Below are 23,621 nucleotides of genomic sequence, written 5' to 3'. Positions count from 1 at the left end.
GCTTCAAAATAAATGTTGAAGTTTACGTTTACGTTAAAAAGTTTTTTGGAATGGTTTAATGCTAATTATGTGAGTAATGTATTTCACACTCGGAAGCTTGATGCTACTTATACGTCTAGGGAATGCAGTGGTATAAATGATAAGCGGACCTCGTTGGCACACTTCCTGGTGGGTGGGTTTTGGGGGTTTTCCGTTTTTTCATAGGTGTGAAAGAAGCTCTGCTTCCGAGAAGAGGATGTGAAGCTCAGAGCACAAAATGCATCTTCTGATGGTGATGGGCTTACTGGTGTGGTGGGCTGGTAAGTCTCAATATAGCAATTGTTTTACTATTGTTTATGCATTTATTTTGTTTGGTGTCAATTTAAATGGTGAGAAGGATGTCATGATGTCAGCAACACAAACCGACCATCCTCAACCTTTTCAAAAAAACGAAAAACTGAATATGAAGTTTATTTCAATGAGATGAACAGCTATTTCATATTGTATTTATCCTCAGGCTTTTCATCTATAGAACTGTGGATGTTAATAACCTTTGAAATTGGTGTATTCATATCCATGTCCTCTTATTAAACCCAGGAGAAACCTTTTTAACCCTAGGACTAACACTTTCATACACCCTGTAAAGCACTCCACATCATCAACCCTATCTTTCTACAATCCAGCACAACCCCTTAAACCCAAGCCCTCGCAAACATTATAATCTGTCCGCACAGGAGAAGGCCACGGCGTCCTGCAGGCGCTCACATGCCCGTACCAAGTCGACCAGAGCACTCTGCCCAGAGTCTGGTGCAAACAAACCAGCGCAGAGTGCTGCAGAGGCCTCATGTACGATTACAAGCACCCTCATGATGGGGACCCCCCAGTGATCCACGAGGACATGGGGTCCTTCACCGTCTCCGTGGTCAGCCCCCCCAACGGCGCCGGGGTGTACTGGTGCGGAGTCATGGCCAACAGCTCGGTCCTCATCAAACTGGCGGAGAGCTACTTCTACGACTGTAAGTCAATACAAAATTAGACGCTACCGCAGTTACTACCGCTCTCTGCTGTTGTCGCACCATGTTACTTCTGTAAGCTATATACATGCTACCACCTAGTTTAGATGTTCTTCCTATATCAAGACAATACATGTTTCATGATGTATCAGGCTATGTTATTTCCGTCACTCTCAAACTCAAACTCAAACATACACACACACACACACACCACACACACACACACATCACACACACACACACACACACACACACACACTCACTCTCAAACACACCCACACACACACACACGCACACACGCACACACACACACACACACACACACACACACACAGCCTCACAGTCACACACACACACACACACACACACACACACACACACACACACACACACACACACACACACACACACACACACACACACACACACACACACACAAAAACTCACATACTTGAGGACATTTGACCCATGTTAACTTGGGACAATAGTGTTTCAGTTAGTTTACTGAAAACACATTTAATCTTCTTATACAATTTCTCCTGTTTCTCCAGCCACTTATGCGTACATCTGGAGCATCGCTCGCTTTGTCGTGTTGCCCTCATTCCTCATCCTTCCTTCCATACTCGCCCTCAACGTGCTGGTCACCAGTCGCTCAGAACGTAAGTAGGAGATACTCACTGTGGAAGTTTGTGTACGCCCAGATATGGTCGCACTGATGTGACTTCATGTGGGTATGTTCACATGAGTTTACTACATCGGTCATCCAAAGGACGGTGATGAACGATGACCCTGTTGCAATATGTGGCTTGGTTTCAAAATGTCAATCTTCTTTTCAACTTCCTGTGGAAAACTTTCTTTGATTGGTTGGTCACCGTGTCAGGTCAGTTGTGTTGGTGTTTATACAGCCCTTAATCGCAGTTATGGTCCAGAATGCTTCACAGGCCCCACTTATATAACCCAAGGTAGGACTCTCCAAACCCACAGAACGATGAAACAAAACTGAACCCCCGGCTCCTTGAGAAGGACCCAGAAGAGAAGGGGGATAGGATCTGGCCTGGAGGACTCTTAACGGTAGCACAACAAAGCACAAACTAAGGTTATTTATGTGAGAGCAACCTTTAGTAGAAACCCAACAGCTTTTTCTAACTTGGTCAAAGGCTACCAAGTTGTTTTAGTTGTTGTACTGGTAAATAATATTGGAAAAGCTAAACCTAGAGACGCTTGGATTTCCCGATGAGGCAACGCATGTGTGTGTTCAGGAGCACTTATGAAATGAACGCTGCTGAGAAATGAACACACAGGACGGACAGGAGTCCATCAATCGTCTCTCACAACACGTTTGGTGAAAGGTGGACCTAATAAACCGCACACCTCACAAATATATATATACTCGGAGTGAGAACCACACCTACGTGACAGAATGAGAAATCGTCTGGTTCAAAAAAATATCTAGCATCTACCATGACACCACCAGAAACCCCTTTCTAGACGTCCACCACATTGACGGACCTCTGAGACAGATTTCATAGAATTGGTTCCTGACCAAAGCAATACGTGTGCGTGTGGCTGTCAGCATGAAGCCTGAGAAAGGGGAGGAGAACTATGACCAGCTCTAGCAGCGCGGCCACCACATCATTCTGACTTCCTCTTGGCTCTCTGCCTTTTACCAATAGGACAGCCACCCTTACAGTTTTTTTCAATTGCTTGAACACATTTTGCAAAATTTGGCACATTGTGTCAAAACTCAACACACAAGCAAATGAGACACAACACTGGGAAATAAACCATTCACATCACAAATTGAAACTCGGCTATCGAAACCTAACAATTCTTTGTAAAATTGTATCATTCTCTGATGACAAAATGATGCACATTTGCATCATATGAATACACTTTCAGATCAGCAGCAACACGCTGGGCTACTCTATATAAAACACTGCAGTCTTTCATGTTGACTGTTTTTATTCAGTTCCACGGAAGGCACATTTTCGCCACAACCAAAAGATCAAATACTGTACATTGCAGTACTGCATTACCGTGTAGTAAATACAGTTTGAGCAAAAATAAAACAAAAATAAACCCTACTGTACGGTAAACACAGAAGAACATGGCAATTGTGCGTGGGTGGGCTTATGGATCCTGCCGTCTGTTGGAGTCTGGCCATAGGATCTCATCAACATCACAAGCAATGTTTTATTCCGCTAAGCATCGGGGAGAATATTGCCTTGTGTGCCGAATCCATCCATGGATTGACCCTAAGTCGATGTCTCCGCAGGCCTGTTCCATTGCCTGCAGAACAGGCATGTGAGCATGTGGTTTGCGGTCATATACGTGCCATCGCCAAATTTTTTTATTCTATGGGGTTTAGAAATGGTGTGTAAGGGGGCAAGTATAGGACTTCAAATTGATGATGATTGGTGAACCAGTTGTGGACCAGAGCAGCCCAATGGAAACTAATATTATCCCAGACAAAAACAAACCTGGGCTGCTTTGGTCTGTCCTGTACAGCTGCATCGTGAAGTGCATCCAGAAATGTTATTATATGTTCGGTAGCCCTTGAAGGCTTATGGCAGCACACAATGAGATATTTCCCCCGCGCTGCCCCAGGACTTGCCCTTTGGCCAATTATGTTACGACCCCGTCGTCTTGTTTTGCTGAGGTTGAATCCAGCCTCATCAATGTAAATAAATTCATGAGGCTGTGCAGCTCCATCCATCTCCAAGATGCTCTGTAACTAAACAAAATACATGTAATACATATTTTGGATGACATTACTCAAAACACTCAACTTCAGTACTACACATACAGAACCCCCACCCCATCAAACAGGTACCTGGTACCTCTCTGAATGTATCTATGTGGTACTGATGTATACTGGATGACACCAATACTGTATTGTAAATGTAAAGGATTGTAACACTTACCTGTACATATTCACGTCGAAGTCCTTTGACCCTGACACTGTTCCTCTCAAATGGGACCCTGTACAATTGCTTCATGGTAATTTGGTGCTTTACCAAGATGCGTCTGATAGTGGAAATGCTTACTCGCTCTATGAGTACTTCGCTATCTGCAAATATTTCTTGCTGTAGCTGGTTGAGACGGATTGCATTGTTTGCTCTGACCAGGTCCACAATGGAAAGTTCCTGCTGTTGGGTGAACAGGCGTTGGCGTCCGCCCCCAGAAGGTCTTCTAGTCATTCTATAGTAAAAACACAATACAAAATGTTACTGTATTGGTTTGCTTCTTTTTTTTATAGTACTGTATATACTGTACTTTACTGTATATACCGTAGAAAGTACTGAAACATCTCAATGTAGGTAATCACAGTATGTCACAAAACTACCACTTTTGTTCAAAAAGGAGCATTAGCTACCCTGCAATACAGTACATGTGATATGGTACAGTACGGCAAATACTCTAGATACAGTCTGAGTAGAGTAGAAAGTTAAGAGTTGACGACATACCTGTTTCCCAGTCAGAATATCTGAAACTTTAAAACGGCTTAGATTAGGGTGGACTCTCTGCCCAGCTTCCCCCATAGTCAGACCATGGTTTATGACATGGTCCACCAAAGTTGCTCTTATGTCATCGGAAATAATGTTCCGTGCACGGCCTCTTCCACCACGTCCTCCTCTATGTCTCTGTCCTTCTCTGTCCTCCTCCTCCTCTTCCTCCTCTACCTCTGCCTCTTCCTGCATCCATGCTTGCAAAGTTCTCAAAGTGGCTTAACTGAGGGCTTTTTGTAGCTGGCTGATTGGTTTATCAGTTTTGGAAGAAAGTGTTTTCAGTTGTGTATGTAAGTATTTTCAATTAACCAATGTGTTTAGGATTTTGAATAGATGTGTTTTCCCAATGGTACAATGAGATGTCAATTTTGAATTAAGTGTCTTATGTATGAAATAGTGTGTAGTGTGCAGGAGCAAGTGTGTTGCACAATTGCAACTAAAGTGCAAAGCAGCGCTTTTGTTTCAGGAATGGTAAGGCCTACATGTGTTTAAGGTATAGAAACAAAAACTTTGAGTTGTGTTACTTTGGTCTAAGCATGTGTCTATAGCGTTCAAGCAATTGATAAAAAACTGCAAACCACGTCCGAAATAAGAAGACCACATGGGTGCTGGTGGTGGCGGTGGTTTCCAACACTGTGACTAGTAGGCTGCTGTTTATTTCCATTCATCAACTGCGATAGCCTGCTAGAAAAATGATGCATTGTTTTTAATCAGACAGGAATTATTCATACACTAGTAATTAGTGTAGTACTTTAGTCCTCAACATCAACAAGATACTCATCACAAAGACCCATGTAAGTCAGATATTTCATGCGACACTAATAAACGTAGGCCTAAATATAATTGTCGAATTTTCTTCCTTCATCCCTTACAGGCAAAAGACATCATGAGGATTCAACTAAGGTTCTGGAAGAACCTGAAGCAATATATATAAATCAATAATCAACCACTCATGTAGAGCAATGTTGGAGCCGATTGAGGACTATCCATGGTTATACTGCCCCCTGTTGGTAAAGACCGACAATGCAATACTCAAACGCAACAGCCTAGATGTGACCGATATAATAAAAAGAGCTAGATTATATTTATCTATCCATATATCTATACATCTAAAGATATATAGATGGATAAAGATACATATAGTCTTGTCCTTATACTATTGCCTCTTGAAGTCGACCAGAAGATCCCCCCCCCCCCCCCCCCCCCCCCCATCTTCAGCATTCATGTGTAAATAAAACCTTTGAATTGAGGAATGCAATGTGGAAAAAAGGAGGCAGCTATGATGAAATTAGTTTGCATTTATTGAACAAACCAACATGGGCAAACTCACACAGTGTAAACATGTGGTGGAATGAAAAAGGAAAGGTTTGGTTCCAAAATAAACATATCGTAACACATAGAATATCGTTTGAAGGTTGACAAGTAAAAAGTGCTGAAGAGTGTATCGTTAGAGCTATTGCAGATTTAGTTACTGAGGCGGACAGTCTTTATTGTTCAGAAAAGGACTTAAGCTCCTATTAGCAATAACCAGAACACAGCTAACCATTCTCTTCACACAGATCTAATTTTGGAACAAAAATCTTCAAATATATATCATTATATACTTTATACATTTGTTTTTGCTATGCCCACACACACACACACACACACACACACACACACACACACACACACACACACACACACACACACACACACACACACACACACACACACACACACACACACACACACACACACACACACCAAAGAAGACATAAAAAAGAAAGCTCTTGAGCACACAGTATGGACGATGGAGGCTGCATAGTTTCATCTTGGAGAAGATTTCAAACACAAAGTCAGCTGTAAAGCAACCAAATAAAAACGTGACAGGGGGAATAGACAAGCCGTTCCATTACCTTCGTCGCTTTGTAAATAAAATGTTTTTAATAAAGAAATCCACATAACTTAGTCTTGTGTCTTGTGGGTGACAGTAAATAGGGGGACAGCCGGTTTGAGCCAGTACAGTCCTGCTGGCCAAACGGCCTAACCAAACTTGACTGCACAGAGGGGAGCATCCTCTGACCGGAGTCCATCAATCGATGAATCCGGGCAACGACACGTTTCCATGACGACATAGAGAAAGGGAAGGAGGGGAGACGGTGGGCGAGAGTCAACGGGGACATTGATAAAATAAACCGATCCTCACAGCCCAAGCTCGGCTGCAGTACGTTCATAGCACCCGAGAGGGTGCCGGCCATGATATGCAATTTACACAAGCAAAAACGACACGACACCAAAAAATCGAACGTTAAAAGAACCGGTCTCGAAAAAGGTTGTAGTGGCAGAAATAGCGGCTCCTTATTCGGTTTAGAGTGAGAGAATTAACGAACACACCGAGTTGTGGACCCACTGCAATCTAATACAAGAGCGCATTGTGGTCGAGCGTGGAGCTCCACAGCTTCCACGGACCGGGCGTCGGGGAGCCAGAGCGAGTGGGAAGGAGTTCTCTAAACATGAAACACGGCCTACAGTAAGAACACTTGAAATGTATGGAGCGACCTCAACCTTTAAGGCCTCTGAGGAAATGTGGAACCAATAGAGAATCCAAAGAAACAAACGAAAACAGAAGACACAAACTCAAACCAACAGAGCCTCGCTGGGGAGGCGAAGGGAGTGGAAAACGAACGCACCCCGCCGGGAGACGACCCGCCCGCGTCTTGACGGCCCCGTTCCTCGGTGCAGTTTGTGAAGTCATTAGTGTTGAAGCGGCCGGTGGATGCAAACGCACACACGACGACGGTAACCGTGGGGGCGAGGTGGAGTGCTTGACGGCCGCGTCTCCCCAGATGAGGATGAGGATGATTCTTCGTGTATTCAGATTTCTTCTTCGGCTCACGACACAGTGGGGGGCAGGCGCGTGCCTAAAGCTGCCATGATAGAGTCCGTCAACCGCAGAAGAGCAAGGGACAAACGATAATCAATACATCTATCCGGGCGATCCGAAGGGTATCAGTCACCAAACTGAGCATGCTCGCAATCGATACACTAAAAACACAGAGACATCAGACCACGACGACGACGGAGCCCTAAGGGGACCCTCACCACACCGGACTACGGCTGTGCAGACATCCACCGGAAAACTGAATTAAATCCAAATTATTAAGCACAGTCAGTTTGTAAGTGAGTCCAAAGTACAGGGGGGCGGGAGGAGGGGAGCTCTGCTCCAATCATCTCTTACAGTACACGGTTCTAGTCTCCTCGCCTTGATCTCATTGGTCGGAAAAGACAGTGGAGCGCATGAGGAGGTCGTGTGTTTGGTTCTGGAGCGGGGGGGGGGGGGGGGGGGGGGGAGATGCTGGAGGTCCGAACACACGCGCGCACACATTCGATGGAGGCTCCGCCCTCTTTGCGCTCTAGAGTTCCTCGTAGTCCCCGCCTTCGGGCCGCACGGAGGCCCCGCCCCCGCCCAGGAAGTCCTCCAGCTCGTCCACGTCCGTCTTCTTGGCCCGGGACGGCTTGGCCTTCCTCTTCTTCTCCTTGTCCTTGTCCTCCGCCGCCCCAGCTGCCACCTCCTCCTTCTCCTTCTTCCTGTGTTTGTGTTTCTTCTTGCTCTTCTCCTCCTCCTGTGAGGGGGGGGGGGGGTCACACACGGACGTTATCAAATGAGTTGCATTTAGATTGACGACTCAATTTTATATATCTATATCTAGATGTAGCTGTATCTATATATCTTTATGTGTATATATATATATATATAAATATAGATATTCAACCCTTCTATTCATTTTTTCATCTATATCGATCTAGATATATGTCTTTATCTAGGTAGAGCTCTATCTATCTATCTATCTATCTATCTATCTATCTATCTATCTATCTATCTATCTATCTATCTATCTATCTATCTATCTAGTATCTATCTATAGATGTAATGGCTAATTGAGACCCTTTGCTGCACAAAGATATATGTTTTGGTGAGATCGTAATAATCAATAACCCTCTTCACCTCGACCTCTTTCACCTTCTTCTTCTTCTTCTTCTTCTCCTTCAGGGAGGGTTTGCTTTCCTTCTCTGGAGGAGAAGCAGACGGAGATAAGGGGTTCAGAAACAGGAAGTGACATCATACCTCGCAGATGGGAGCCCCTCTGGAAACACATGGGTCAGGGGTCAGGAGGAGGAAGATGAAGAATAGGAGGAGGACAGCGAGGAGGAGGAGGAGGAAGAGGAGGAGGAGGAAGAGAAGGAGGAGGAGGAGGAGGAGGTAGAGGTAGAGGAGGTGGACAACGAAGGAGAGGAGTATGATGAGGAGGAGGTAGAGGAGGAGGAGGACAATGAAGAGGAGGAGGAAGAAGAGGTAGAGGAGGAAGAGGAGGAGGGGGACAATGACGAAGAGGAGGATAAGGTGGAGGAGGACCAGGTAGAGGAGGAGGAGAACAACGAAGAAGAGGAGAACGATAAGGAGGAAGAAGAGGATAATGGAGGAGGAGGAGGAGGAGGAGGCGGAGGAGGAGGAGGAGGACAGTGACGAAGAGGAGGATAAGGAGGAGGAGGACCGGGTAGAGGAGGAGGAGGACAACGAAGAAGAGGAGAACGATAAGGAGGAAGAAGAGGATAATGGAGGAGGAGGAGGAGGAGGACAGTGACGAAGAGGAGGATAAGGAGGAGGAGGACCGGGTAGAGGAGGAGGAGGACAACGAAGAAGAGGCGAACGATAAGGAGGAAGAAGAGGAAAGAGGAGGAGGAGGAGATCGGGGGAGGTGTGCGGGCTACGTGCCTTCCTGCTCGTCACTGCTGTCCTTGGCGGCGGCCGGCTCCTCTCCAAAGCCCAGCCCGAACAGATCCGTGTCGTTCTTGTGTTTGAAGGAGATGACGGCCGGCTTAAGGGTCACCGCCCCTTTGGCTGGCCGCACCTCGTCCTCCGATAGGTCAGACAGAAGCTCCGCCCTGACCGGAAACACTTCCTGTGGGTGTGGTTAGGGGGGAGAGTCGTTCAGGTAAAACAGAGTCCTCGATGTTCACAGCAAGATATTCTCATCTATCCCTTTATGTGTATGGGATGGGATTGGGCCTAAGGCCCAATCCCATTTCTACCCCTTACCCTTTCCCCTTACCCTTACCCCTTCAAAACAAGGGGTAAGGGGGAGGGGTAAGGGGTAGAAATGGGATCGGGCCCAAGTTTAAACAAAACAAACCAAGTCTGTTTGGTCCTGCTTGAAGCAGAAGGGACCTTCTTCTAACCCCGGAGGTGCTTTTCACTTGGCCTAAATGGACTGCTTTTATATAGCGCCATTCTAAGAGCTTTTCTTGAGTGGCCACTCAAAGCGCTTTACAATATTGCCTAACATTCACCCTTTCACGCACACATTCACACACCGACGGCGGCGTCAGCCACACAAGGCGACAGCCAGCTCGCCGGGAGCAGTCAGGGTGAGGCGTCTCGCTCAGAGGCACCTCGACACTCTCGATACGCTAGGAGGAGCCGGGGATCAAACCAGCAACCTTCCGGCTACCCCTCCTCCCACATGCCCCCCCTCGGAGTACTCGGTCCTATACCTCACCTTGGTCACTTGGGGCGTCTCCGAGGCGTCGGACTCAAAGTCGGGGTCGTCCATGACGAAGGACAGCGTCTGCTGGGCCACGGGCGTCTCCGTCTCCGTGTCGGAGTCCTCCGCCTTGGGGGAGTTGCCCTTCTTCTTGCCCTGCTGCCTGCTGATTGGCTGCTCGGTCGTGGGGGTCAGGGTGAGGGAGATGGGGGCGGGGGTCAGCAGGAGCTGGCCGGGCGCTTTGGGCTCCGGACCCTTCTTGGCCGCGGCCTTTGGTTTGGTGGTGCTGATGACGGACCTGGGGGGGCACAGGAAGAGGTGTGAGGGGAGGGGGCGGAGCCAGGGGGAGGAGCCAGGGAGGAGCCAGGGGGAGGACGGGCCAGGGGGAGGGGGGGACAGGGGGAGGGGCCAGGGGGAGGAGGGGCCAGGGGGAGGGGCCAGGGGGAGGAGCCAGGGGATGGGGAGGAGCCAGGGGATGGGGAGGAGCCAGGGGATGAGGAGGGGGAGGAGCCAGGGGAGGGGGCGGGTCAGGACGAGGGGGTGGTGAGAGGGAAGGACCCAGGGGGGGTGCGTGGCCAATGGGAGGAGCCAATGTTAAAATGACTAAATCACCTATCCCGATGTGTTCTGTTGTGTGGGTTTTGAGTGTGTCACGGTACAGAACCAGAAAAAACACTATCTGTCATTTAAGCCCTGAGGTGAAAAGGTGTAGGAGCCCCTGCTTAAAGGTCCGATGGCATGCCACCAGGTGTTTAAAGCGGTGGATGGTCCTGCTGTGAGCTCCCAGGTCCCAGGGGGAGTGGGCCGTGACCACCGGGGAGAGAGGGGGAGGTGTGGGCTCTGGGATCCAAGGCGCGACCGCATCACGTATGAAGCAGAGCTACGCTGCATCATCTGATGCGCGTGACCCACGACAAACAGGGATTCAAACTCTTCATGGTCATGGTCAAACAGCCATGGGGGTGGAAGAGGACAGGGGAAGAGCCGACACAAAACACGCTCCCTTATAGTTAGCCACAGCTGTTTCTCAAGGGCAGCTTACTAACCAGCTAGTAATGAAAGCTTACTCACCAGCTAGTGACCTTCAATTTGTTAACCAGCTAATTAAACAGCTTAATAACCAGCTAGTTAACTAACTGCTTACTAACCAGCTAGTAATGAACAGCTTACTTCCCAGCTGGTTAACTAACAGCATACTAACCAGCTAGTTCACTAACATCTTACTAACCAGCTAGTTAAAGAGGAACTTCCACGCCCTTATCTTTTTTAACCTTACAGAGTTCTGCGTTGTGAAACTGCAGACCAATATCTGGGTCTGCCTCGCCATCCAAACAAATTGTGCAATAGTATTACTGATCATGACCCATGGTGTAATACAGTGTGTGTGTGTGTGTGTGTGTGTGTGTGTGTGTGTGTGTGTGTGTGTGTGTGTGTGTGTGTGTGTGTGTGTGTGTGTGTGTGTGTGTGTGTGTGTGTGAATTGCACTGTTTCTTGTATGTTGTATAGTATATGTGGCCTGTGTCCTATATGTATGCATTTGTATTGTTATTTATTTTCTGTAAAGCAGCTATATGTGACAGCATTGGAGTCCAAGACAAAGTTCCCTCCAAAGATAATAAAGTGCATCTTATCTAATCTTATCTGATCTCTCTCTTCCAAATCGGACCAATAAGATCCAAGACCCGTCTGTGAGTGGTCCGACTGGTCAGAGGCTTCACAGCCCTAGCTCATCTTACAAACCAGCTAGTTAACATCAAATTTAGCTTACCAATCAGCTAGTTGACCCACAGCATAATAACCAGCTAGTTAACCAACAGCTTAATAACCAGCTAGTTAACTAACATCTTACTAAGCAGCTCCTTAACCAACAGCTTACTTAGTTACTAGTTATTAGTTACTTAGTTGTGAAAATACAGACCAATGTCAGGTCTGCAGCTTCAACTCTCCAACCAATGGAGATGCAGATCCTAGCCTGGTGTGTCCGCGGTCCACCGTGTCTTCAGAGGCTCTACGGTCAACTAACTGCTTACTAACCTGCTAGCAATGAACAGCTTACTTACCAGCTGGTTAACTAACAGCATACTAACCAGCTAGATCACAAACATCTTACTACTCAGCTAGTAATGAACAGCCTACTAACAAGCTAGTAATGGACAGCCTACTAACCAGCTAGTATTGAACAGCCTATTAACCAGCTAGTTAACCAACAGCTAAAAACTAGCTTGTTAACCAACTGGACTCCAACTTCAGCTCTCAAACCAATGAAGATGCAGATCCTACCCGGTGTGTCCGCGGTCCTCCCCGTCTCTAGACGCTCTACGGTCCCAGCTCCTCCTCACCTCTTCATCTCCGGCTCGCTGTCCAGGTCCAGGACGTGGGGGGTGAGGGCGGGCGCGGGGGGGTCCTCCTCGTCGCTGGTCAGGGTGACGTCCCGGCTGGGGGGCTGGACGCGGGCCGGGCCCCGGGGCTGGGGCAGGGCCTGGTCGTCGGGGTCCAGCTCGTCCTGGAAGCCCGACACCATGGGGTTGCCCCGGCCCTCGCCGTCACTGGGAGGGAGGGGGGAGACACAAGGGCCTCTTCAGACATCTTTAAACCCTCTGGGTTAACCACAGCAGCCTGGGTCCTCTAGTCTAGTAGAAACTGATTCCCAATCCATAATGTGACACGGTGAAAGAGGGACTGGTCTGATGTGTGTTTTCTTTTGTATTCAGTGTGTTCAGACCCTGTAAGCAAGGCCTTCTCTCAGTCAAGTGTGAATGCTCCTTCAAAGTGAAAGCGTTCTTAATCACATGTTATTCTGCACCAATGCCCCACCCTCACTGCTACACCCAGGTCGACTCGGTGTAGCAGCTGCATCCTCCCTGGACCCGGACCAAGACGAGGGTGGGGGTGAGGGAGGGGGGTTACCTGTCGCTGTCCAGGACGTTGCTGTGGGCGGGCGGGGGGGCTTTAGCCTTGGAGCCCCCCCCGTCCTCCAGGAAGCTGCGGTCCAGCCTCTCGTCGGGGACAAAGTCGTCCACGCTCCTGACGCTGGCGGGACACACGGGCTGCTCCGCCCCGCCGTCTGGGGGACAAAGGACACCGGGTTACACCGGGGTTCACCTCTGGGCCGTCGCTATGGATACGCACCACAGAGCTGGCCTGGGGCGACTCAGCGACCGCTGCCGTGACGCTGACGTCTGAACGCTATCAACGACTGCAGAGGAATGAAGGACTAGCCAATGATAGCACAAGCGCACACAGCTTTAGATAGACACACACACACACACCGACTTATATTAGACACAAACACACGGACTACGGACACAAACACACACACTATATACAAACACACATAAACTAGGGACACAAACACACACAATATACAAACACACATAGACTAGGGACACAAACACACACACACACACACACTATATACAAACACACACAGACTAGGGACACACACACACACACACACACACACACACACACACTTATATTAGACAAAAACACAAACTAGGGACAGAAACACTGACAAGACACAAACACAAACGCTCACACATTCACACACCAGCTGTCATGTACACACTAACATCCACCCGGCGTGTGTGGGTGTGTTGAGGCAGCACGCTCCGGCGAGATCCACTGCAGTCTGATATGGACTCAGGCTTCAACCACCACGCACTGCACGACGCACCTCCGCTCACGGACCCAACAGGACCAGAGACTACTCTAACACACGCATACTCTGATCTGCACATGACGATAGTTAGCCTCATGGAGCAAATAAGGCCTAAAAAATTGTTTGTTCAGTTGCGGTTTTCGACCGACCCTGTCAATTTATGTGCGACCCAAATAAGTTTATGAGCTGCTGTAAAAAAAGAAAGAAAAAAAAAAAGAAAAAAAAGAAAAAAGTCCTATCATTCGCTGCCGCTGGATAAAAATAAAATAAAAAAATAAAATAAATTCCTTACCTACCCATGACCTCAACTGACAACCAACAGGAACCAATTATTTATTTTTTTAGGCCTAAGCATTTGTTCATCGGTTCATGTTTGCAAGAATTAACCCATTCATAAGCGCAGAATAACCCTTTCATAAGCCGAGACTTTGAAGACAGAACTCGGGAGGACGGCCGGGCCTGGTGGGCCCGGACCCCTCCCCGTAGGGGGTCTCACCTGGGGCTGCGGACTGGGCCTCCGGGGGCCCCGAGGAGCCGAACCAGCGGGAGATGAAGCCGCGCTTCTGGGGGGCCTGGTCCTGGGGGGCCGCCAGGGCGGGCGAGGCCGGGGTGGAGGGTCTGGGGGCGCCGGAGGCCCCGGAGGCCGGCGACTGGGCCAGCCGGGGGTGCTCGGGGGACTGGACCGCCCCCCAGGGCTCGGCCGGGGTGGAGGGGGGGGCCGGGGCGGAGGAGGGGGGGGCGGCGGGCGGAGGCTGGGGGGCCGAGCCCTGGGTCTGGAAGGGCGTGGGGGGCTGGGGGGTGCTGGGGCTGGAGCTGCCAGTGGAGGCCCCGCTCTGGGGGACCACGGGGGACTGGGAGCCCGACGACGGGCTCTGGCCGTTGGCGGGCCCCGGGGAGCCGAAGGCCTTGCTGCGGGTCTCCAGGTTCTCCAGGAAGCTGTGTGGGGGGGGGGGGGGGAAGAGAGAGGGTTGGATCAGGAGTTCGTACCTGGACAGCGGAGCCATAACGCTTCGTCAATTCAAGAGTCATAGTCCTAAAGCATGGGTCACAAGCTAGGGTCACAAGCTAGGGTCCCAAGCCAGCGTCACAAGCTAGGGTCACAAGCTAGGGTCACAAGCTAGGGTCACAAGCTAGGGTCACAAGCTAGGGTCACAAGCTAGGGTCACAGGCTAGCGTCACAAGCTAGGGTCACAAGCTAGGGTCACAAGCTAGGGTCACAGGCTAGGGTCCCAAGCTAGGGTCACAAGCTAGGGTCACAAGCTAGGGTCACAAGCTAGGGTCACAGGCTAGGGTCACAGGCTAGGGTCACAAGCTAGGGTCACAAGCTAGGGTCACAAGTTAGGGTCACAAGCTAGGGTCCCAAGCTAGCGTCACAAGCTAGGGTCACAAGCTAGGGTCACAAGCTAGGGTCACAAGCTAGGGTCACAAGCTAGGGTCACAAGCTAGGGTCACAGGCTAGGGTCACAAGCTAGGGTCACAAGCTAGGGTCACAGGCTAGGGTCACAAGCTAGGGTCACAAGCTAGGGTCACAAGCTAGGGTCCCAAGCTAGGGTCACAGGCTAGCGTCACAGGCTAGCGTCACAGGCTAGCGTCACAAGCTAGGGTCACAAGCTAGGGTCACAAGCTAGCGTCACAAGCTAGCGTCACAAGCTAGGGTCACAAGCTAGGGTCACAAGCTAGGGTCACAAGCTAGCGTCACAAGCTAGGGTCACAAGCTAGGATCAGAAGCTAGGGTCCCAAGCTAGGGTCACAAGCTAGGGTCACGAGCTAGGGTCACAAGCTAGGGTCACGAGCTTGGGTCACAAGTTTGGGTTCCCAAATCAGCTTAAAAAGCTGATTTGGGAACAGAGTCAAGAAACTGAAGCTCAAGTCGAGAAGGCGCAGGGTAGCCGCACCCAGTAGTCGTTAGGTCTAGAAAGAGGAAAAATGAGAAGTGCAAAGAGGAACCGGAGAAAACAGTCTTTGAAGTCATCAGCAACGTGCATGACACCACTAAGACGACATCAAAGTGACGGTGGACTTCACTGAGACTGTCAGACATCAAACTCTTTATCCTCGTCTCTGACGCTTTCTTCCCGTGCAAATCGTTACACAAATAGCCACGACGGCGAGCTGTAAGACGGTGGGCTGTACGGCGGTGGGCTGTACGACGGCGAGCTGTACAACGGCGAGCTGTAAGACGGTGGGCTGTACGGCGGTGGGCTGTACGGCGTCCCTGTGTGTTTGTTAACTAAGGTGTCAAAACACGGTGGGAGAACTATAGATCCGGACACTGCGTCCGTCTGTACTACCGTCTTTCTTTGTTCCCAAAGACTACGTCTGAGGTGAGGTGTGGCCCTGGTTTAGGATGACATGTGGAGAGTTTGGGGGGGGGGGGGGGGGGGGGGAAGTACAGTCAATAACAAACGTACATCTCGTAGTTCTGGTCCTCCGTCTCCTGCTGAACACAGAGCTCCTCCAGAGTAGCGTCCATGTCGAGTTGGTTGGTCTCCAGCTGTCGGAGCAGGGTCTCTCTCTGTAGGGAGAGACACACACAGAGCACCATGAGAACACCAGGAGTCAGGGTCTCTCTCTGTAAGGAACACACACAGAGCATCATGAGAACACCAGGAGTCAGGGTCTCTCTCTGTAAGGAACACACACAGAGCATCATGAGAACACCAGGAGTCAGGGTCTCTCTCTGTAAGGAACACACACAGAGCACCATGAGAGCACCAGGATTCTGGGTCTCTCTCTTTAAGGAGGAACACACAGGCCCTCAGAATACCTCCTCTCCCCGTGTCCGTCCCTTAAGGGTTTCATGGTTGCGGTCTACTTCCTCCAACACACCCTGTCTTAAAGTGTGCATCAGCAGTTTGACATGGTTCCACCAACATGACTTCAACGGCAAACACAGCCCTCACATCGTAGTCTAACGCAATAAGTTACTTCACACAACAGAGAGGATTTATTGTTAGATGAAATACTATTACACCAAATATCTGTAGGTAGCACACACACACACACACACCGAAGAGGTAACACCACGCACACAAACACACTCACTGAGGAGGTAACTACACACAGACACGTACACACACCAGACTGAGGAGGTAACAACACACGTACGTACAAACACACTCACACACACACACAGGAGGTAACACCACACGTACACACACACACACACACTGAGGATGTAACCCCACACACACACGCACCTGCAGTTGCAGGAAGGGGATGTTGAAGAAGCGATGGAGGTACTTGAGGCCGAAGCCGTTCTTCATGGAGGACTCGGCGTAGTGGATGTAGGACGCTCCCATCGGCCTGGAGGAACACCAGCGGACGGGTCAGTCACACAGTCGGAGGATAACACTGCATTAATCCCCAGAGGGAACTTCCTCACAGCGACGGCTCAAATCCGTCCCAGTGGACTGTTTCATTCCAACTCCATTTTGTTTGGGCAGATATTTTTACCGCAGACAATGGAGGTCTGTATGAAAGTGGCTTTCGTTAAGCCAGAGCTTTATTCCTGAGGAAAGTAGGACATCGTCAGAAGAGGGGAGGAGGATGTGAGGAGGCAGCAGAACAGCCTCAGATTTTGTTATTCATGTATAAACTGAATTTTCGAAAATGCTTTTTTCGCCACAGATTTCAAAAAGGTTTTCTCCCCCCTCCCGACACACACTCTCCTGAACACGCACACACACACACACACAATCCTGAACACACAAACACACATACAAACTCCTGAGCACACACACTCCTGAACACACCCACACACACAGACACACTCCTACCCACACACAAACACACACTCCTACCCACACACAAACACACTCCTGAACACACACACACTCCTGAACACACACACACACACAAACACCTGTTGAGGCTGGCGATGAGGTCGCGGATGTCGTCGGGGAGGATGACGCGGTGCTCGCCCATGTCGCGGTGGTTCCCCAGCACGCACACCGGCACGTGGGGGGGCACCTTGGGCAGCTCCCGCAGGATGTAGTTGAACGTCCTGCGGAGGAAACACACGACCAACAGCGCCGCGTGTTAAGGGGTTCCTCTGTGAGACAGGGCTCAGGCCCCCGGATCATGGGGACACAACCTCAGAGTCATCCCCGACCCCGTCATCCAGGATTAGTATTTATTTTTTGTACGCAGCCTTTGCGATTTGCGTGTGCGTGTGTGTGTGTGTGTGCAAAGGGCTTCCCCCCAGCGCCAGACGCCAGGGGAAGCCCTTTGATATAGCCGTCTGACAGACGGGAGTTCAGCACTTTTTGTTTTTGAATCCATATTTGCGTTCACAAATGAGGAAGGATTCTGAAATTGACATTGTGTTGATTTGAGATCAACAAAGCTGATCTCTGATTGGACGCGACCGGAGTGGTCAGCGCCAACCGGGGGGTCAGAGTTGAACTAGCGTGAGCGTTGAGCACGGGAGCGAGAAGGCGTATAATCCGAGTCACACGCTACAGCCCGGGCCCGCCTCAGCGGTCGGGCTTCGGCGCTCAACTCCATAGGAGACATCGGCCACGCCGCCGCTGACATCTCATCGTGCGCTGACCGCGTCGGCCCTGCTGGATCGCCGTCAGACCGGGGCGGGAACCAGAGGAGGCCAGCCCCCGCCAGAGCTCCGCGTGCGGGGCTGCATTAGACTCATTGCAATCCAATCCCCCTCTCTCTCTCTCCATGCATATTGTAAGAGAAGCGATTTGACGCGGCCGGTTGTATGGGGGGAGCGTCTCACCACTGCTTGGTAATGTCAAACATCATGATGACACCGTTGCAGTTCTTGTAGACGTCGAGGAACTCTGCGTCCAGCGCCACCTCGTCCGACTGCGAACGCCACAACACAATTAATCAGTAAAAATAGTCAATCGTGTTCTGGATTAAAGGCTGATTAACAGGGAAACCTGAGACCAACATTTATAATTTAGGATAAAAAGGAGGAAGGAGTGAAGCCGACACCACATGTTGCTCGCTGACCCACATTCCAGATCTATAGTTTTCCCTCCGTTTTTTTCTAGAACCCATGACGGTCATGTGATAATCACCTCCGGGGTCTCATTCTCCATCTTCAAGTTTTCGCCGCGCTTCTTTCCCTTGCCTGGAACAGCAGAACAGACGTGGTGAAGGCCAAGAGGAAGACCCAACACAGAAGATTAAAACACTTTTCGGTTCACAATCTAGTTTTATTTCAAGAGCAATGCATGAAAAGCAAGCAAAGCATTATGGCCGAGTTACTTGTTGATATGCATTATTTTGGCATAGCTTGTTCAGCCCAAAATACGACAATTAAACAGAATGCGTTCTTTAATTGTCAGGTCACACAGTGCGGCAACCGTTATCAAGGGCAGTCGCGCTTCAGCCAAACCTTTTTAGTGGTAGTCACACTACAAACGGAAGTTAGCAGGCAGCACTGAAACAATCTTTGTCTTTGATAGTGAGAGGAATGAAAAGGTACGGAAGGTTAACCACGGTTCACAAGCCACGACGACGCATTCTACACACCACAGCGATCACCTACCATCAAGAAGAGGATATTTCTGGCCTTGGGTGAGTGCCATTGTGATACAGAGAGGAGAGAGAGAGAGAGTGAGATAGGGTGCGATAGAGAGGTACATCAACATGATCAGAGAGGGATGTGTGGCTCTGAATGCAAACAAAAGAGGAACATTGATTGACATGGTGATAAAAAGAAAAAAAACAAATGGACATTTGTCACAACTTGACAGACGGTGAGTGAGTGATGGGGAACTCTTGTTCTGACGGGCCAACACTCACCTTTGTCCACAACATCCCACACCTCTACCTTGACCACGTCATCCGTAGCTGAGAGAAACAAGGGAAGAGGCCGTGACAATCTATACTAAACACACAATCAAACACGAATGCTGTTCTACGCCAAGAGGACATGATGCAATAATTAGTGTGGGACCGGTTCTGAATCATTTTACTTTACCTTGACACAGTGATGGTTTCAGCAGCAGGGAACAATTATTGATAAAGACTATCTAGTTATATGACTACTGTAACTACTACACAGAGAAACATAGGGGAGCTAAATGGTTAGCTGAACTCGAATGAGACGACTAGCTAAACACTAGCACCCTAGACTGAATGGGTTGGCCTACCTTGGTACGGGGCCACTGAAAACAATACACAGAAGTTGTGAAAAAAAAAACAATGACCAAATATAGATGCCAGGAAAGAAAAGAGTAGTGGTGCGACCTGTAGTCAAGTTGAGACATGACTGGACTTACTTTTGTAGTTCCAGTGGATGCTGGTCGCCTGGATCTCCTGCGTGGGCAGGTATTCCTCCAGGAACTTCTTCCCCTGAAGTCGGTGCCATAGGGTGCTCTTTCCCGTGTTCCTGTCCCCGCGAATCACTATCTTCACTGGGAAAACACAGAACCAGTATCTTCACTGGGAAACAGAACCACTAGCTTCACTGGGAAACAGAACCAGTATCTTCACTGGGAGGAAACAGAACCAGTATCTTCACTGGGAAACAGAACCACTAGCTTCACTGGGAAACGGAACCAGTATCTCCACTGGGAAACAGAACCAGTATCTTCACTGGGAAACAGAACCAGTATCTTCACTGGGAAACAGAACCAGTATCTTCACTGGGAAACAGAACCAGTATCTTCACTGGGACACAGAACTAATATCCTCACTAGGAAACACAGAACCACTATCTTTACTGGGAAACAGAACCAGTATCTTCACTGGGACACAGAACCAGTATCTTCACTGGGGAAACACAAAACCAGTATCTTCACTGGAACACAGAACCACTATCTTCACTGGGAAAACACAGAACCAGTATCTTCACTGGGAAACAGAACCACTAGCTTCACTGGGAAACAGAACCAGTATCTTCACTGGGAGGAAACAGAACCAGTATCTTCACTGGGAAACAGAACCACTAGCTTCACTGGGAAACGGAACCAGTATCTCCACTGGGAAACAGAACCAGTATCTTCACTGGGAAACAGAACCAGTATCTTCACTGGGAAACAGAACCAGTATCTTCACTGGGAAACAGAACCAGTATCTTCACTGGGACACAGAACTAATATCCTCACTAGGAAACACAGAACCACTATCTTTACTGGGAAACAGAACCAGTATCTTCACTGGGACACAGAACCAGTATCTTCACTGGGGAAACACAAAACCAGTATCTTCACTGGAACACAGAACCACTATCTTCACTGGAAACACAGAACCAGTATCTTCACTGGGAAACATCAGAACCACTAGCTTCACTGGGAAACAAATACACTAGCTTCACTGGGAAACAGACCCAGCATCTTCACTGGGAAACACAGAATCACTATTTTCACTGGGGAAACACAGAACCAGTATATTTATTGGGAAACCAAACCACTATATTCACTGGGGGAACAAAGGCTGGCTTGGCATTGACTTGTGAATAACTAAAAAACAACTGCCAAATTCACCATTGTACCCAAAAGCATTATCAAAGAACCAAAACAAGAGGATCAATCTCAGAGAGCCATGAGGGTGTCTCAGAAATAGAGCACAGTGGTGAGAATGAAAACACAGTGACAGCCACTACAAATAAAAAATAAGATCTACAATAATACAGTAATAGCACTAGAATAGGGAGGCAGCACACAACTACTCGTGATTGAATCACATCAGGATGGAAGGGGGTTGGATAGTTTAGACTCGAGAGGTTCAGGCGTTTTATTTACATGCCAAATTCCTGAACCACAGCTTTGCACCCCAGTGTCCACAATACACCGCTATTGGCCTTCTTGGTCTAAAGATTTCACCGCCCTTACTGCTTCATAATGTTATATAACCCCATGACATGTAAACATGAACGGACAGACACAGGCAACACGTGATATCATCTATGCAGGATTGAGCGCTACACAGCTCTGACAGTATGCGGTCAGTTCTTCACATAGAGTCAACACAGATCTGTCTTACTGTTGTACTGGACTCCCTTGGCGAAGCGGCGCTGCAGACTCTGGTTCATGGACTGCAGGCCAGCGGGAATGTTTTTGTCCCTGAGCTGTCCCGGCTCGGACCCCACCAGCTTCTTCAGGGCCGAGAACATCGTTACGATCGGTTCGCTCCGAGAAAAGTCAACGGATCAGATGTGACTGGGAATGAAAGCCCCACGACGCGGTCGTCCCAACCGGCCCCTGGTGGATACAGTGTCAGGGGATAGAGAGGTCCGTTCTGCTCAGTGGTGGTCCAGCACGATCAAGGATCCATGGCTTTGCTGTACCGCACTCCAGAGCCTGCCACTGTTGGCTATAGTGGTTCAGAGGAGTTATTCTCCCTTATTCGTCCAAAAACAGACCAGATATTGCAGCTTGTTTGATGACGAGGGAGGAGGATGATAGCATAGTCTAGTGAGCATCACCTGGGGGAAAACACAAACAAATAGACTCGTGAGATGAGAGCATGGATGGAGAGGGGGGGGGGGGGGGATTATGTGGACTGCTACAACATCACAACATCCCATTTCATTGACTGAGATCAATGCAGCTCCTGCTTCGCCTCTCTGGCGATGCCCATCTATGAAGCTATGCTGCTAGCGCCTAGCCGCTGACGCCTTCAACCACAGTATCTTTACAGATAAACCCACATTCACGCACAAGGCTTTGAATAGCAACACGTCGAAATAACGCGTCAAGGTCAACAGAAGCGGATAGAAACCACCAACCCCCCCCCATTACTGATTACCTGGCTGCAAGGTAACGTTACCCGTATGCTGAGTGTGTATGTGTGTGTACATCTATATGTGTGTGTGTGTGCTTGTGTGTGTCAGTGTGTGTTCGTGTGTGTGTGTGTGTGTGTGTGTGTGTGTGTGTGTGTGTGTGCGTGTGTGTGTATACGTGTAGCTAGCCTGGTAGCATTAGCTTAGCCGACCCCAGCACTAAGCTCAATTAGATACGCTGTATGTTATTTATCCATTTAACATCGAATGAGACAAAACACTCACAGGTAATCGCGGAGAAGCAGAGCCCCTTGTCCTCAGGCCTTAACGCAGAGACGTCTGAGCGCTACGGTGGCTTCCCGGGACATTCCCTGGTGGCGGAGGAAAGCGGCGACACACACAGCTGACAGCTTGAGCGAAGCGGCTTCCCTGCGCATGCGCTACACCGCTACATGCGCTGCGCCTGGGTCTAGACCGCTGAAGGGTGGTTACACTTGCCGCGGTTGGCGAAGCGCCGCGCCTGCGTCTAGACCGCTGAATGGTGGTTACACTGGACACGATGGCGACGCGCCGCGGCACCAGATTGAGGAGCAACTGGCATTTATTGAGGCGTATCGGTGCAGAAATGCAAGACACAAAAAATAAAAAATATACCACATCGGTATATGCGAGCATTTGTTTTATTTGTTTTCTATTAAATGAAAAGGCTCAGTGTTGTTGTTAGTACAGATCTTACACTAAAGCTTTGTTAAATACTTGATCCTGATTGGTCGACATCCTTCCATGGGTGGCATTATCTTTCAATAATACCTCGGCAGTTCCACATAATGTGCTAAAAATCCAACAATAAAAACGATAAACACAACTATTGACAAGATGTTTCCTTGACCAAGGATAGACAGTATGCTCAATGAACCGCAGCTGCATAAAGGAATATGTTATGGATGACGGTTACTTATATTTAATCCTTGTTGTTTACTGTGGTATGACTTCAATAAACCACTCCGGGTGTCCCGTTATTTGATATAGTGGATTTCAGTGGCATCAATTGGGTAAGGCATCTTGCTGATGGATGCTTAGACAGGGACACTCTGGACATTGGGGTTCACCGTTTGTTAGTCAGAAAACCACCAGCATTGTCCAATCTCCATATGTAGTATTGTTATAACTCGTGTTGGTATAAGGGTTGTTTTGAAGTCCTTTTGTAGTTAAGGTACCTCCAAGCAACTACAACTC

At 49.0% G+C, this 23,621-nt stretch overlaps 2 protein-coding genes across 3 annotated transcripts; one reads left to right on the top strand and one right to left on the bottom strand.

The window, feature by feature from the left end:
- Positions 1-18: 18 nt before the first annotated feature.
- Positions 19-6,447, top strand: si:ch211-102c2.4 (uncharacterized). Its single transcript, XM_030371326.1, has 4 exons — positions 19-299; positions 714-995; positions 1,544-1,651; positions 5,376-6,447. The coding sequence occupies exons 1-4, from the start codon at positions 257-259 to the stop codon at positions 5,441-5,443; spliced, it is 501 nt and encodes a 166-aa protein (XP_030227186.1). The 5' UTR covers positions 19-256; the 3' UTR covers positions 5,444-6,447.
- Positions 5,785-22,825, bottom strand: rabl6b (RAB, member RAS oncogene family-like 6b). Of its 2 annotated transcripts, XM_030371287.1 has the most exons (17): positions 22,671-22,825; positions 21,647-22,088; positions 19,942-20,076; positions 19,463-19,510; positions 19,206-19,229; positions 18,733-18,785; positions 18,426-18,514; positions 17,553-17,693; positions 16,888-16,993; positions 16,099-16,202; positions 14,184-14,623; positions 12,934-13,090; positions 12,366-12,572; positions 10,042-10,324; positions 9,258-9,444; positions 8,490-8,554; positions 5,785-8,106 (listed from the first exon to the last, which is right to left on the bottom strand). In XM_030371287.1, exons 2-17 carry the CDS (start codon positions 21,774-21,776, stop codon positions 7,897-7,899), a joined length of 2,379 nt encoding a protein of 792 aa, XP_030227147.1. In that variant the 5' UTR covers positions 21,777-22,088; positions 22,671-22,825; the 3' UTR covers positions 5,785-7,896. The 2 variants fall into 2 exon arrangements, with proteins under 2 accessions (XP_030227147.1, XP_030227148.1); XM_030371288.1 differs by lacking the exon at positions 19,206-19,229 and having other exon boundaries at positions 22,671-22,824.
- Between the last annotated feature and the right edge of the window lie 796 nt (positions 22,826-23,621).

Source organism: Gadus morhua, chromosome 11 (genome assembly GCF_902167405.1).
Source record: "Gadus morhua chromosome 11, gadMor3.0, whole genome shotgun sequence".
Taxonomy (NCBI): Eukaryota; Metazoa; Chordata; class Actinopteri; order Gadiformes; family Gadidae; genus Gadus; species Gadus morhua.
This window is presented reverse-complemented; position numbering and strand designations above follow the sequence as displayed.

Excerpts from the sequence above, each read along its gene's own strand:
- rabl6b (XM_030371287.1), bottom strand. The coding sequence starts at position 21,776 with ATGTTCTCGGCCCTGAAGAAGCTGGTGGGGTCCGAGCCGGGACAGCTC. Across the intron at positions 18,515-18,732 it reads TGGAGAATGAGACCCCGGAG|TCGGACGAGGTGGCGCTGGA; the intron begins GTGATTATCACA and ends TGGCGTTCGCAG. Across the intron at positions 13,091-14,183 it reads GGCCCAGTCCGCAGCCCCAG|ACGGCGGGGCGGAGCAGCCC; the intron begins GTGAGACCCCCT and ends TTTGTCCCCCAG.
- si:ch211-102c2.4 (XM_030371326.1), top strand. The coding sequence starts at position 257 with ATGCATCTTCTGATGGTGATGGGCTTACTGGTGTGGTGGGCTG. Across the intron at positions 300-713 it reads CTTACTGGTGTGGTGGGCTG|GAGAAGGCCACGGCGTCCTG; the intron begins GTAAGTCTCAAT and ends CTGTCCGCACAG. Across the intron at positions 1,652-5,375 it reads GGTCACCAGTCGCTCAGAAC|GCAAAAGACATCATGAGGAT; the intron begins GTAAGTAGGAGA and ends CATCCCTTACAG.